We start from the raw sequence: 13,160 nt of genomic DNA on the forward strand, positions 1-13,160 counted from the left end.
AATGAGAGAAAGAGAGAGAGAGCCCATCAAAACTGCATTTACAATAAATTACGATAATGGGAAGGAAATAGCAGCAGGCTGTTTAAACTTTGGCTGGGGGCGGGGTGGGGGGGGTGGGCGGGGAAGGAGGTGTGGTGGGAGAAGGTTGTCTGGAAAGGCTGTCTGGAGGAAGTGATGTTTAAACCAGACCAGCTGGGTATATCAGTATTTTCCAAACCAAGGGAATGGCTTACATGAATATCAGCCAGTGAGAGCACGGTGGACGTAAGCAGCTGAAGAAAACTCAAATTGTCAGAGCAGGGAAGAGGGCTAGCGATGAGAAAGATGGCTAGGTGATAAGCAGGAGCCACATGGTGCGCAGTGTTCTCAGCCAAGAGGTGGGCTTTATTTCGAGGGTACTGGGAAGGTCCCGGAGGATTTGAAACAGGTAAGCGGTGCAGTTGGTGTGTGTGTTAGAGTAGTTGGCGGCAGTAGATGGCAAGCCTGCAGGCAGGGAGACTGGCTTGCAGGCTCTTACAGAAATACAGTTGAGAGGACAAAATCTTGAGGTCGGACATTTAGAGTAGAAATGGAGAGAAGTGTAAAAATTTGAGAAATATTTGCTAGTCTCCATGAGTATCTCTGGTTCTTTAAAGTTGTAGTATCCGTGGCCTCAAACTGATTGTATGTCTCAAGATTATGTTTTGAGTAAGACCTCTACCTATGAACTAAAGTGTTTTCGTAATTGAAGTAGGCACAAAATATTTTGGGTAAATCTGAGGTTTTTAGAAAATATCTGTCATTTTTCATTTCTGTGAAATTTATTTCAGACAGTCTCAACTGCCAGTGAACTACGCAAGCCAATTTATTGGATTGTAGCTGGTAAAGCTATTGATTATGAACAGATGCTGCTCCTAATGGCTAATGTGAAGTGGGATGTGAAAGAAATTATGTCACAGCACAACATATATGTAGATGCCCTGCTGAAGGCAAGTACTCTGGGAGCATCTTTGTCAAAGTGGAGTCTATCAGGAGAACTATTCCGCTCATTGCAGTTGCCCTGAGGTGGTGAGGTTATAGTTGTTATCATATTTCTAGCATCGTGATATTAAAGCCCCTGTACTGGAATAGACTTGCTTTTCGAATTTTGTGTTCTTTCAGACCCAAGAATACTATGCAGATTTTTTGGTTTTGCTCGCTAATTTCCCATCTTGAATTAGAGTTCAAGTTAATATTATGTAATCTCAGTAACCATGACTGTGGTGACAAGAAGATATTTCTATTTAATTAGAAGATATTTCTACTTGTGCAGATTTATCAGCAAGAGATCAGGCCCTTGATTACTCTATGTTGCTTTTTTTTTTTCCTAGAAATCACATTACTTTTGCAGTGTGTCATGCAAACATCTTTGAATTCAAAACTTACATTTAAAATTTTTCTGGAAAGAATTGTTCATTTTTTGTCATTTATGCATCAAGAGATACTTGTAGATCACCTGACATCTGCCACACACTGATCTAGGTGCTGACAATATAGTTGGGAATTAAGGAACTTACATGCCCTCAAGGAATTTACTGCCCGTATAGAGACAACAGTAAAGACATAAATGAAGATAAGACATGTCAGATGATGAATAGTCCAGTGAAAAAGTAAATAAGCAGCAGAAGTGGTATAGAGAGTGGCAGGGTGTGGGTTGGGGGCAGGGTGGTAATACTGTTAATTTACTTGTGGTCAAAGGAGGATCCTGATAAAGGGAGGGTTGTGGAGAGGCCCAAAGGAAGCGAGGAGATGAGCCATGCAGGTGTCTGAGGGGAGGAAAGGGCATCTAAGGAAAACCACTTTCAGAAAAGTTTTGTTTTTCATATTTGTCAGTGAAAAGAAAATGGGCCTTCTTAAGCTCCTGACTTTTATCTCATTTACATAAACATTCTTACCTGCTTAGTCCTGGGCAACACATGGTAGCCAGGGACACTTGTGAACCAATAAGCAAAGCCAGAGATCAAAACAGAGATAGCAGCGGAATTCATCATCTAGTGTGCCAACTCCCAGCAATGCCCAGTGCCCTTCTAGAGTTCTGTGATGAAACTCCAACTTAGGAACTAAGGGTGGGCCATCAGTTAGCAATGTCTAGGGGCTAGTGTCAAGTCTGAAGGGTGAGTGACAACAAGGGTGCTCTCTAATTGCCACCCTGGGAGAACTTTGCTTTCTAGGGCACCCAGGAGGTCTCAATTGGGAATTTTAATTTGGAATGTGATAGACAAATGTAATTTGTAAATAATCACACACACCATTTTTTTTAAACAATTTTGCTTTTGAAAGATTGATTTTATTTTTTTATGGCATGCGGACCATGGTACTCATAGATGGGTGTAAGAAGAATGAGACTTCTACACTCAGTGAATATATATACTAGATGGAACCTACTTGTCTAGTTATTCTTAATTATAAGAAACATTAATATTATGAGAAGGAACCAATGTATTCCGATTATCAACCTGAACCCAGTTTTGAGCAACTTAAATCCATCTTTTCTAAAGAAACTTTTATATAACTTTTATTCTATTACTTTTTCAAGTCCAAACCTTTAGGTAAAAAGCAATTTGCATTTGTTGCCCCCGCCAGAATCATAAGTAAAATGAAATGCTTTTATTATTCATTTGATAAGAGGCATTCTTGAACATTGAATTTAACAATGAGTAGAGTGACATTTCATACAGTTAGCATATAACCTTATCTTTAAAATATTAGTGGCGCGCCTGGGTGGCTCCGTCGGTTAAGTGTCCGACTTCAGCTCAGGTCACGTTCTCACAGTTTGTGAGTTCGAAGCCCCGTATTGGACTCTGTGCTGACAGCTCAGAGCCTGGAGCCTACTTTGGATTCTGTGTCTCCCTCTCTCTCTGGCCCTCCCCTGCTCATACTCTGTCTCTCTTCCTCTCAAAAATAAATAAACATTAAAAAAATTACATTAAAAATTTTTAAAATATATATTAGTGAAAAAGTACTGAATCAAGACTCTGGAAAGCTAAAGCAGAGTTTAGTGAAGCATGAATGCAGTAGCAAATGGTAGTGTCTGCTAGACTCATAAAACAAAAAGGATGAAGAGCAATTGTTTATTTAACTTTGATTCTCAAAAGTAAGCTTAGTGGATTGAAAGTTTACTTTTTCATACATAATTAAAAGCAATTAACTGTCAAAAATAAGTCATCAAAAAAAAGTGATTAGCAAAAGAATAACAAGTAATCGTATAGTAGCTTGACTGGTGACGATTAGATTCTTTTTCCTCCTGTGTGTTATTAGAAAATTTGAACACATGTCAGTCTTGACTTATTAAGCATTGTGTGGCTGCTGTTTTGAGGAAACTAAAGGAAAAATGTCATTTTAAGCCTTGTTATATTTATTTGCAATATATTGTCAAGGAAGGATCTATAGCATTTACTTTTGTAAATGAACATATGTAGACGATAATAGTCCAGAGAAGCTAGAAATATGTTTAATGAAGGGTAAACCATTTGCTTTCATGTAATTGTTAGAAATTGTGTAAATTAGTCACATGTATTTTTATTTTTAGTACACTGGTACCATAGAAGTTACTAATAAGTAATAAAAATATTCAGTTTTTCTGCAGGAAACCAGAATGGTTTTATTTTATTTTTTCCTTTGTACTAAAAATTTGCAGCTATCACATGACTTTCAAATCATTCAGAATATAATTATTTATGTTTAAAAAATGTTTAGGAAAGAGAATACTTTATCCGATTGCTCTCTAAGGAGTATTGCCTCAAATTACAAATGGTTCACAGTTCACTCTGAGTTGAAAACTTTTAAGACAGTTTTTTAAACTGGGTTGCTGGGGCGCCTGGGTGGCTCATTTGGTTAAGCGTCCAGCTTTGGCTCAGGTCGTGATCTCACGGTTTGTGAGTTTGAGCCCCGCACTGGGCTCTGTGCTGACAGCTCAGAACCTGGAGCGTGCTTTGGTTTTTGTGTGTATCTCTCTGTCCTTCCCCCGTTCACACACTCTCTCCCTCTCAAAAATAAATGAATAAACATTAAAAAAAAAATTAAACTGAGTTTCTTGAAGATAACTTTAAAAACATTTTAGGTGATTAAACTCTTTTAGTCCATACCAACAGTCATAGAAAAATTTGAGATGAAGAAGCATTTGAACATTGGTTGCATTGTTTAATCTGTTGAGATGAAATGTAGTGTACTCTGTATCACAACATAGTTTATGCAGTTTGATATACTTTAAAAAAAAAACCCTTCATACTAAGTCCAAGTTATCTTTTGCATTCTCGCTTTTTGTTTTACTTAGTTTGACTCTGAGTCTTTCTAAAGATTCTTCTTTGCCAGTAAGATGGGAAAGCAATGTGGCATTATAATTATATTCATATATGGCCATGATTTTTGTCTTCTTAGGAATTTGAGCAGTTTAACAGGAGGTTAAACGAGGTTTCTAAGAGAGTTCGGATACCCCTACCTGTGTCTAATATACTTTGGGAACACTGTATACGGCTGGCCAATAGAACTATTGTGGAAGGGTAAGTTTTCATGAAAGCATTATCTGAGTCTTCAGTGATAAATCATAATGCAATAACATTGCGTATTATCACCTGGAGATAATGTCATAAATAATAGTAAATATAATCCTATAATAATTCAGGTTTGACTTTCGAACATAATTGAAGAAACTTTAAACCCCACTGTGGCTCTTCTGTCTGTGCTTTTTTTTCTCTGTGGTGACCTAGAACCAGCTAGTAGAGGAGCATGGAAAGTAGCGTCTAATGGTTATCAGAAAGTTAAACTCCTAATAGTCATTATTCCTTAATAATATAATTATGATGATGATGATGATTGTAGATAACATTTATTGAGCACTGTGTGTCATTTATTAGATCAAGCACTTGACAGGATTATATCACCAAATCCTAACATAATCTCTTTGACAGAAGCATTTCTCTCTCTGTTTTATCAAGGAGAAAATCTAGCTTCAGAAAATCGAGGCCTAGAGAGGTTAAATAACTTATCCAGGTTCACACAGTTTTCAAACACCAAGGTTTATGAACTACTGATTTTCTGATGACAAAATCAGTCCTCATAACCACTATATCTGTTAATGATATCATTATAACATTGTAAACCATATACATCTTTCATATGTTGAGTTTAAAGATCTTTCAGTACTAATTTTCCCACTCGCTCAGAGACCATGTTTGCATCTAGAACACAGACTCTCTCTGGAAAGCAATCTGCTATAGACCATTCATATGGTCTGGAGTTGCACATCAGGTAAATTTCCATTATCATTTATCTGATTTCTTTTCAGTTCTTCTTTGTTATAAAGAAGAACGTCTTAGAGATGGGAAGGTGACAGTGACAAGCTGACGTTTTGGCACTCTGCATTGAAAAATCAACAGTGCTGTATGTCACAGAATGGCCCTGTCAACAGTCATGACTGAAAAGTATTTTTAATAAATTTATTTAATAAAGTAGAAAAGTGAAGGTTTTATTTCTGTACGAAGCACTTTTTATTATTAAAAAAAAAAAAAAGCCTGGTCACTTCAAATAATATGCACTTTAGTTTCCTTGCAGATTTCCTTAGGGGAAGTACTGCGTTCCTAGGGTTGGAATATTATTGAAGGAATGAGACACTGACTTATGAGTAATAAAATGTTGTACTCATAGGGTTAATACATTTATTCTTATTACTACTCCACCTTAGAACACAGTTTTTCAGTAGTGTCGGGTGTCAGAATAAGTCTATAAAGTGTTTTATTATGAAAAGTATGTATATACCTTCTTTGCTCAGATGCTCACACGTTTCTCTGGTTCGCTGACTGTTCATAGGGGAATTATTACATTTGTTTCCTTTGCACCCAGTAGTTACAATATTGAACAGTTTTATGAAACTAAGATTACTTTGGAGTATTCATAGCTTCGTTTTTTATAAATAGTTCTTGGCAGTCAAATGTATTGGAATACCAATTTAACTTTCTTACACATGATTATGTTAATTGACTGTGGGGAACTGTAGCAAAGAACTGTAGCAAAGAACTTTGTAAGTTATTTGATCTTTTTGGTTTGCAAATGAAGAAACTAAGGCCCCGTAGGTAAAATGACTGCTGAGTGACAGGGTCCGGACACAACCCAGTCCTTCGGAAGAAGGCTAATGTGTTCTTTTTCTTATAACCCTCTCATTCCTAGAGAATCTGTCCACATACACGTTAAGAAAAGTCGAAATACCTACAGGTTTCTTTTTCCATCCTCTATTTTTTTATTATTGTGTATCTTAGATATGCCAACGTCAAGAAGTGCAGTAATGAGGGTCGTGCCTTGATGCAATTGGATTTTCAACAGTTTTTAATGAAACTTGAAAAACTAACAGATATCAGACCCATTCCTGATAAAGAATTTGTGGAAACCTATATTAAAGCCTACTATCTAACCGAGAATGACATGGAACGCTGGATCAAAGAGCACAGGGTGAGAGCTGGAAAATAGTTAATTAAGTTTTTATTCCTTTTTCTTTGTGCTGTTCTTGTCTGGTATATTATATAATTCAAAGTCATGAGAGTGAAATATAAAGAAACAGCCAGTTCTTTGCCATATTCACACAGTATCTATGCAGTGCCCTTTGAGTAATCAAATCCTTTTGAGATCTTTCTGAACTGTAATAGTAATTATCTGGAAAGGTAGCCGGAGCCTGAACTTTAGCTATGTTTATCTTTCAACTGTGTTGTGGGAAAAGGCTGAAGTTGGTTAACATCAAGACAAATTGAAGACAGCAACACTGAAATGATTTACAAGCTAAAGTCTATTATATAACTTAAGCCTTCTAGCCCCCAACAATGAACTCGTATCATCCTGACCACACTGACATGTATTAGTGATGATTAATTTAAATATTTATGTTAATATTTAAAAGACTAAATTTAACTTCATCCTACATTAGACTTTACCTTGAGTATAGATGTGATCATTTTTGTTTTGTGTGGATATAGAGATAAGTAGAGAACAATATTATTTATTATGTGTTATATCGGATGCTGAATTTTGGGCACAGTTCAACTCACCCTGTATCACCAGAGCATGCTCAATATGGGGAGCTTTTCTATGTGATTGTTCTGTCATTTGTCTAGGTAGACAGTATGTGAAGACAGATTTAATGAAAATATGGGAAGTATTAAAATTATCACCAAATTTTATTCCTTCAGTAACTCTGGTGCTCACATTTACTTATGCTGTAACATCATGGGTAAAAGCTAAGTAAATTTTAACTTCATTTGACTGGGTAAGGAAATAAGGAATTATTTATATTTTATCAGCCTCATCCTGTCTGGTTTCAATACTCTAGAAAAACTAAATGAATATTAGCCTGAGTTTTGTGCAAATGTGCCCACTGTAGGTCAGTTTCAGGTCTGTAGGAGCAAAGTAGAAATGTATATATTATTTTCAATGATTTTGACCAATACACCAGAATTGTGAAAAATGTCACCCCTTTTAGTCCCACTGACATCTGACATTTGAAAACCAGAATGCTAAAGCAGGTGCAGATGAAGTGCTGGATGTTATTGGAATTCATTTAGTAAAGTAAGCTACAAATACTTTGATGTTGCTACTGAGGAAGGCACTTAGGGAAAGAATACAAGTAACTGAGGAGAGAAAGCACAGCCCTTAGATATCCATTATTCGAGGCAAGAATAATACCTTTCTGAACTGTAGTTTCCTCTTGTTTTTAGTTTTTCAGTTTCCTCTTTTAATATAGTGAGCCAAAATTTTTAGTCTAGTATTTTGTGAGAACTTTAACTGATATATGTAATTCACTGAAATTTTCTCAGGAGCTGACTATCCTGCTTTCCAGGGAACTCCCCACAAGGTCTAGCCCAGTGCTGATGGCAGTGAATACTTGTTAAGTGTTAACTGACAGAGAGAATTTACCAGATGCTAACAACAGGTGCTCTCAGAGCAGATACACAAACTGAAGAGTTTGCTGAATTTTTATTTTTTAAAATTAATTAATAGATTAAGTTTTAAAATTTTTGGTGGTAGTTTGTATTTTTTTGTGTTTATTTTTGAGAGAGAGCATAGGAGGGGCAGAGAGAGAAGGGGACAGAGGATCTGAAGGGGGCTCCATGCTGACAGTAGAGAGCTCGACGCAGGGCTCGAACTCACGAACCGTGAGATCATGACCTGAGCCGAAGTTGGACGCTTAACTGACTGAGCCACCCGGGTGCCCCTGCTGAATTTTTAAATGAACTCTTTCTCATATTTTTAAATTATACTATCTTTAGTGGCTACCTCCAGTGAAGACAGATGACTTTTTTTTTTAAGTTTTTATTTATTTTGAGGGAGAGGAAGAGCAGGGGAAGTGCAGAGAGAGAGAGAGAGAGAGAGAATCCCATAGGCTCTGTGCTGTCAGCTTGGAGCCTGACACAGGGCTCAGTTGGACGCTTAACTAATTGAGCCACTCAGGCGCCCCAGATAGGTGACTTTTCTTTCATTTTCTTTTAATATTTATTTCTTTGAGAGAGAGAGAGAGAGAGAGGAGAACTTGAACACAAGTGGGAGGGGCAGAGAGAGAGAGGGAGAGAGAGAATCTCAAGCAGGCTCCCTGCTGTCAGTGCAGAGCCCAACTTTGGGCTCGAGCTCATGAACTGTGACATAATGACCTGAGATGAGATCAAGAGTTGGACGCTTAACCTACTAAGCCACCCAGGCCATCCTGACAGATGACTTTTCTTATTAGATTCGGTATAGAACTCTCTTTCCTTACCTGAACTCTTGCTATTGATCCTCTATAACCCGATCAATATGCAAACCTTTCTGATGAGTCCCTATTCTTCTCATCCTAGCAACTCATTATCTGAAATTCAGGAACCAAATGGATTTGTACAGCATAAAATACTTGTAGTCTTCATTTTACTTATTAGCTACAATGACAGTATGAAGGATTAAAATCTAGTACCTTCCTGATCCTTGTTACCTTACTTATTTATCGTATCTCAGAAAAGTTGTTCTGTGGTTAGAGATTTATTTCTTTCACCTAATATGTTTGCGAAGTGTGGAGTTCCAGAAAATACTTTACTTAGTAACATTTAAAAAATTTGGGAGGTCAGTGTATTTTAGTAACTTAATAAAGTATCACAGAAATAAGCATAAGGTGTGTAGTTTAAAAGTGGGCATATCAGATTACTTTGCCATAATTAAAAAGATTCCAGTGCTTTCTGTTTCAAATGGTTGCTACAGTATCCTTCTTGTTATTACAGCTCAGTAAACAATTTGTCTTCCATATCTTAAACTATAATTTTCACTGCTTTTCACTGATTTGTAGTGCTCAGTTACTATCCACTGAAAACTGAGTGTCTGTTCTTTCCTTGCATTGATCAAACACGTCTTTCAGCATACTAAATTTGGATTTTTTTTTTTTTTTCCAAGCAGGAGTACTCAACGAAGCAGCTGACCAATCTGGTAAATGTTTGCCTGGGATCCCATATCAATAAGAAAGCAAGACAAAAACTTCTAGCTGCTATAGATGATATAGACAGACCCAAAAGATAATGAACGCATTTTTTTTTCCTCAATGACATTGATCTTCTCTCAACATAGATGACATGAAAGCCAATTTTTCATGCACTCCTGACAATTGTCTGCTAAGAAATCTCTGTGCATGTTCCTTCCAACTGGAAAGTGGAAAACACTGAAGTCTGTGTGGTATTCTCAAATGACTTTTATACGCTCTGGTCCTCTCTTCAACTTTTAGTCTCATCTGTTGTATTTTTTTCCTGAAATGATATCATTGCCTCGTCATAAGTATTGTTATGTGACTGCAGTAACATATTTTACCGAAGAATGTACTGTAGATAATGCAATTAGAAGGAACAGTGGCAGTACATCCACGGACACTTTTTGGAGAATGAATTTATGTTGGTATTTTTTTTGCCCTCTCTACTTGGTTCTTGAAAGCATAAATGAGAGGTTTTCTGTACAGTATCTCCTAATTATGAGCACTGCATGAGAATTGAAAAGTACATGTAAGCAAAATAGTTGAAAAATCAGTATGCTCTCTGTGTTTTTGAATGTCAGAGTTTATCTTGGGGTTAATTTGGTTAAAACAGTGATCATAAATGATGAAATTGAATAAATATTATACTCTAACACTATCAGCCTATGTGAGACTAAATTTTGATATTTTTCCATGGCAGGTATAGTTTAGGAAGCGATAATGGAATTTTTTAGTATGTTCTAATTGTAATGATCTTATATCCCGAAACCAATGGTGAAAAGTAACTTATTGGGTGTACCTATTCAGTGCCTGAGTAGCACACAGAATGGTGATTGTGGGATTTTTTTTAATGTGGGACATTTTCCACATAAGTGGCTCTCTTTGATTTCAACTTTTGTCTTAGGATGGCAAAACCTGGCTTAGCTGACTTAGGGAAAGGACTGTTAGTCAAGAATAAGTTTATGGTCATATGTTCATCTTTCTTAGATGTCTGCTTTGTATTACAGATGTAAAATAATGTGAGCTAGCTAGTGATAAACTTTGGAACTCAGTTAATAACTATGTACTTTGCTTTTGAAACCAGAGACCTTCTGTCAACATATATGACACGAAAATCAGTTTCCCATGCACTCCTTCCAACTGACTGATCAGGAATTTTTTTCATGTTCTTTATGACTAGGGAGTAGAAGGCTCTTAGGTTTGTGTGGTGTTGGTCCAGGATTACTGGGCGTGACCTACAACATCAACAGCTCATAGAATCCTAAAGCATCATTTCATGAGAAATGGGCTTTGTGTCCTGTGAGCCTTCTGGGAACTGAGATGCTGAAATGGAGGGCAGAGGGTGGCGTGTAGGGCAGGCATGGAGGTGAATAAGGAGGTGATAGCCACTCGGTGTCTGCCAGTCCCTGCAGATTTTCATAACCAGCACATTAGAATACAAAATGCTTTGAGAATACATCTCTGGATGCTAGTATATGTGTCTGTATGATGAGGTTTTTGTTTTCAGCCTCTCCCTTTGCAGTTCATTTACTGTCAATATTGACAGTAAAACTTTCCTCTTGTAAAACGGTATGAGCTTGGTGCTATTATGCTCTACTCGTGGCATTGGACTGTGTACTTGGAAGGCAGATTTTGCCAGGAGCCATTATCCATACAGAGCCGCTGGAAGAAAATGAATATGAAATAAGCTTGGTCCTTGTGTTTAAATGACATATTCAGTTGGGCACATAAAGAGCTAATCAATCTCATTTTCTCTGTTGATTGGGAGCCACTTATTTATTCTTTTTTACATGGGCTTTCTAGTTGGCTTTCTTTAATTTCTACTTTAGTTTGCCCTAGGTAGCATGAACAACAGTTACCTACCTGTTAGAGTGTTTTCCAGGGTGATAGGAATTGATACAAAAGAATTACTTGTTAGACAATTAACCATGCAATCGGACAGATCTTTTAACTTACGTATACTGTGCTTTGATAAAAATTTTAAAAACTTTTTTTTGTGCATTTCAAGGTAGCTTAATGAGTGTTCATTAACATCAAAACAGTAACCAGATACTTGAGCTGTGAAATTACCTAAAAACAAGAGAGTTAACCAGACATTTCTCAAATACATTATGCAGTGATAATGAGTTATAACCATGTAACATTTTGTGAAACTAACATTAAGATAAATAGAATTGAAAAGCTTGAGAATATAAATGGAATTAATTGTGTTCCAAAAGTTTTACTGTAACCAAAATTTTCTTTTTGTGCCTAAGTTTTCCTTAACCGTTGCATTTCGTATGAAAGTGTCTTATGAAATTCAAGATTTTAAGTTGATATGAGAGCAGGAGAAAATTGCATCCCCTGGGAAAGAATGATTATTTCTACAAATACGTTGTCTTGCATTAAAAAATGCTAGAGAGATGCATAGCAATTCAAATGACTGAGTTTGATTCAGTTTGTAAAATCTACAGAGATCTTATAAGTTCACTTTGACTAGTAAGCCCATTTGCTCAACTTACAAAATGAAATCGAATTTTGCTTGAAGCCAGGACCATATGGTATTTTATCATATCTTTAAGCAGAATTTCCTTTGAAAATTCCTGTTTAGCTGAGTGCTAAAGTGAAACTTTAAGTTAGATTGAATAGCTTTTTTCTTTACCTACTCACTAAAATGTAGTCATAAAAAAGGCTTGTAATTCAATTCACTTTGAAAGTATAGTTATCTTTTGTAATGAAAAATTGGACCCGAAGATGAAATACAAATTGTACTCAGAGCAAAATGAACAAGTCCAGGGGAAATATTTACGTTTCTATATTTATTCTTTGAGGCAATTTTAATACATACATAGTGGTTAACACAAATGATATTTAACTCTTCAGAATGAGTAGTGACAAAATTATTAACATTCTGGTGTGATCTTTGTAAATATTAAGACTAGTGCAGCTTTTTGCAGATTTTCTTCTTTAGTATTACAGAAAATATTTGCTCAATTCATATCATCCACAAATTTTTAAAGGCCATCAAAAAGTTTAAGCTACACAACATTCCCCAGGACAAAACTATGTCACATTTTATACATGAGAATTCTTTTTTTTTTTAAGTTTTTTTTTAATGTTTATTTATTTTTGAGAGAGACACACACAGAGTGCAAGTGGGGGAGGGTCAGAGAGAGAGGGAGACACAGAATCCAAAGCAGGCTCCAGGCTCTGAGCTGTCAGCACAGAGCCTGATGCGGGGCTTGAACCCATGAACGGTGAGATCAGAACTGAGCTGAAGATGGATGCTTAACTGACTGAGCCACCCAGGTGCCCCTATACCTGAGAATTCTTGTTCAAACTCAATGGAGAAACATAGTTCATTAACTCTAATACACTTTTCTTGATTGTTGTATCCTTTTGTGAATCTTGCTAAGTATATCTGCATCATTTTTTCAGTTTGAAAACAAACCCACAGTTAGATTCTCTATTTGCTAGTGATGTTGGAGGAAGGGGCAGGAATTCAGGGAAGAAGGATAACTAGTCTCTTTCTGGAATTTTGGTACTTTATTGATATGATTTATTTATAACATTTTTTTGTTTTGCTTTTTGGTTTTGATGAAGAGCCATATTTATGTTTCTTTAGTGATCACTTCTTGATCTCAAGACTGAAATTTCCAGATTTGCTCTTTGAGGACTTTTTCACACTGAGCCAAGCCTTTCA

At 36.4% G+C, this 13,160-nt stretch overlaps 1 protein-coding gene across 6 annotated transcripts in view; it reads left to right on the top strand.

Moving 5' to 3' along the window:
• VPS50 (VPS50 subunit of EARP/GARPII complex) overlaps window positions 1-10,136 on the top strand; it is a 143,183-nt gene extending 133,047 nt beyond the window's left edge. For all 6 annotated transcript variants that reach the window (XM_045494784.1, XM_045494782.1, XM_045494779.1 and 3 more), the window contains 4 exons: window positions 810-968; window positions 4,396-4,517; window positions 6,270-6,459; window positions 9,415-10,136. In XM_045494784.1, the coding sequence (XP_045350740.1) occupies window positions 810-968; window positions 4,396-4,517; window positions 6,270-6,459; window positions 9,415-9,534 (591 nt within the window). In that variant the 3' untranslated portion in view covers window positions 9,535-10,136. The remainder of the gene's footprint in view (window positions 1-809; window positions 969-4,395; window positions 4,518-6,269; window positions 6,460-9,414) is intronic.
• The last annotated feature ends 3,024 nt before the right edge of the window (window positions 10,137-13,160 follow it).

This window comes from Leopardus geoffroyi, chromosome A2, assembly GCF_018350155.1.
Source record: "Leopardus geoffroyi isolate Oge1 chromosome A2, O.geoffroyi_Oge1_pat1.0, whole genome shotgun sequence".
NCBI lineage: Eukaryota > Metazoa > Chordata > Mammalia > Carnivora > Felidae > Leopardus > Leopardus geoffroyi.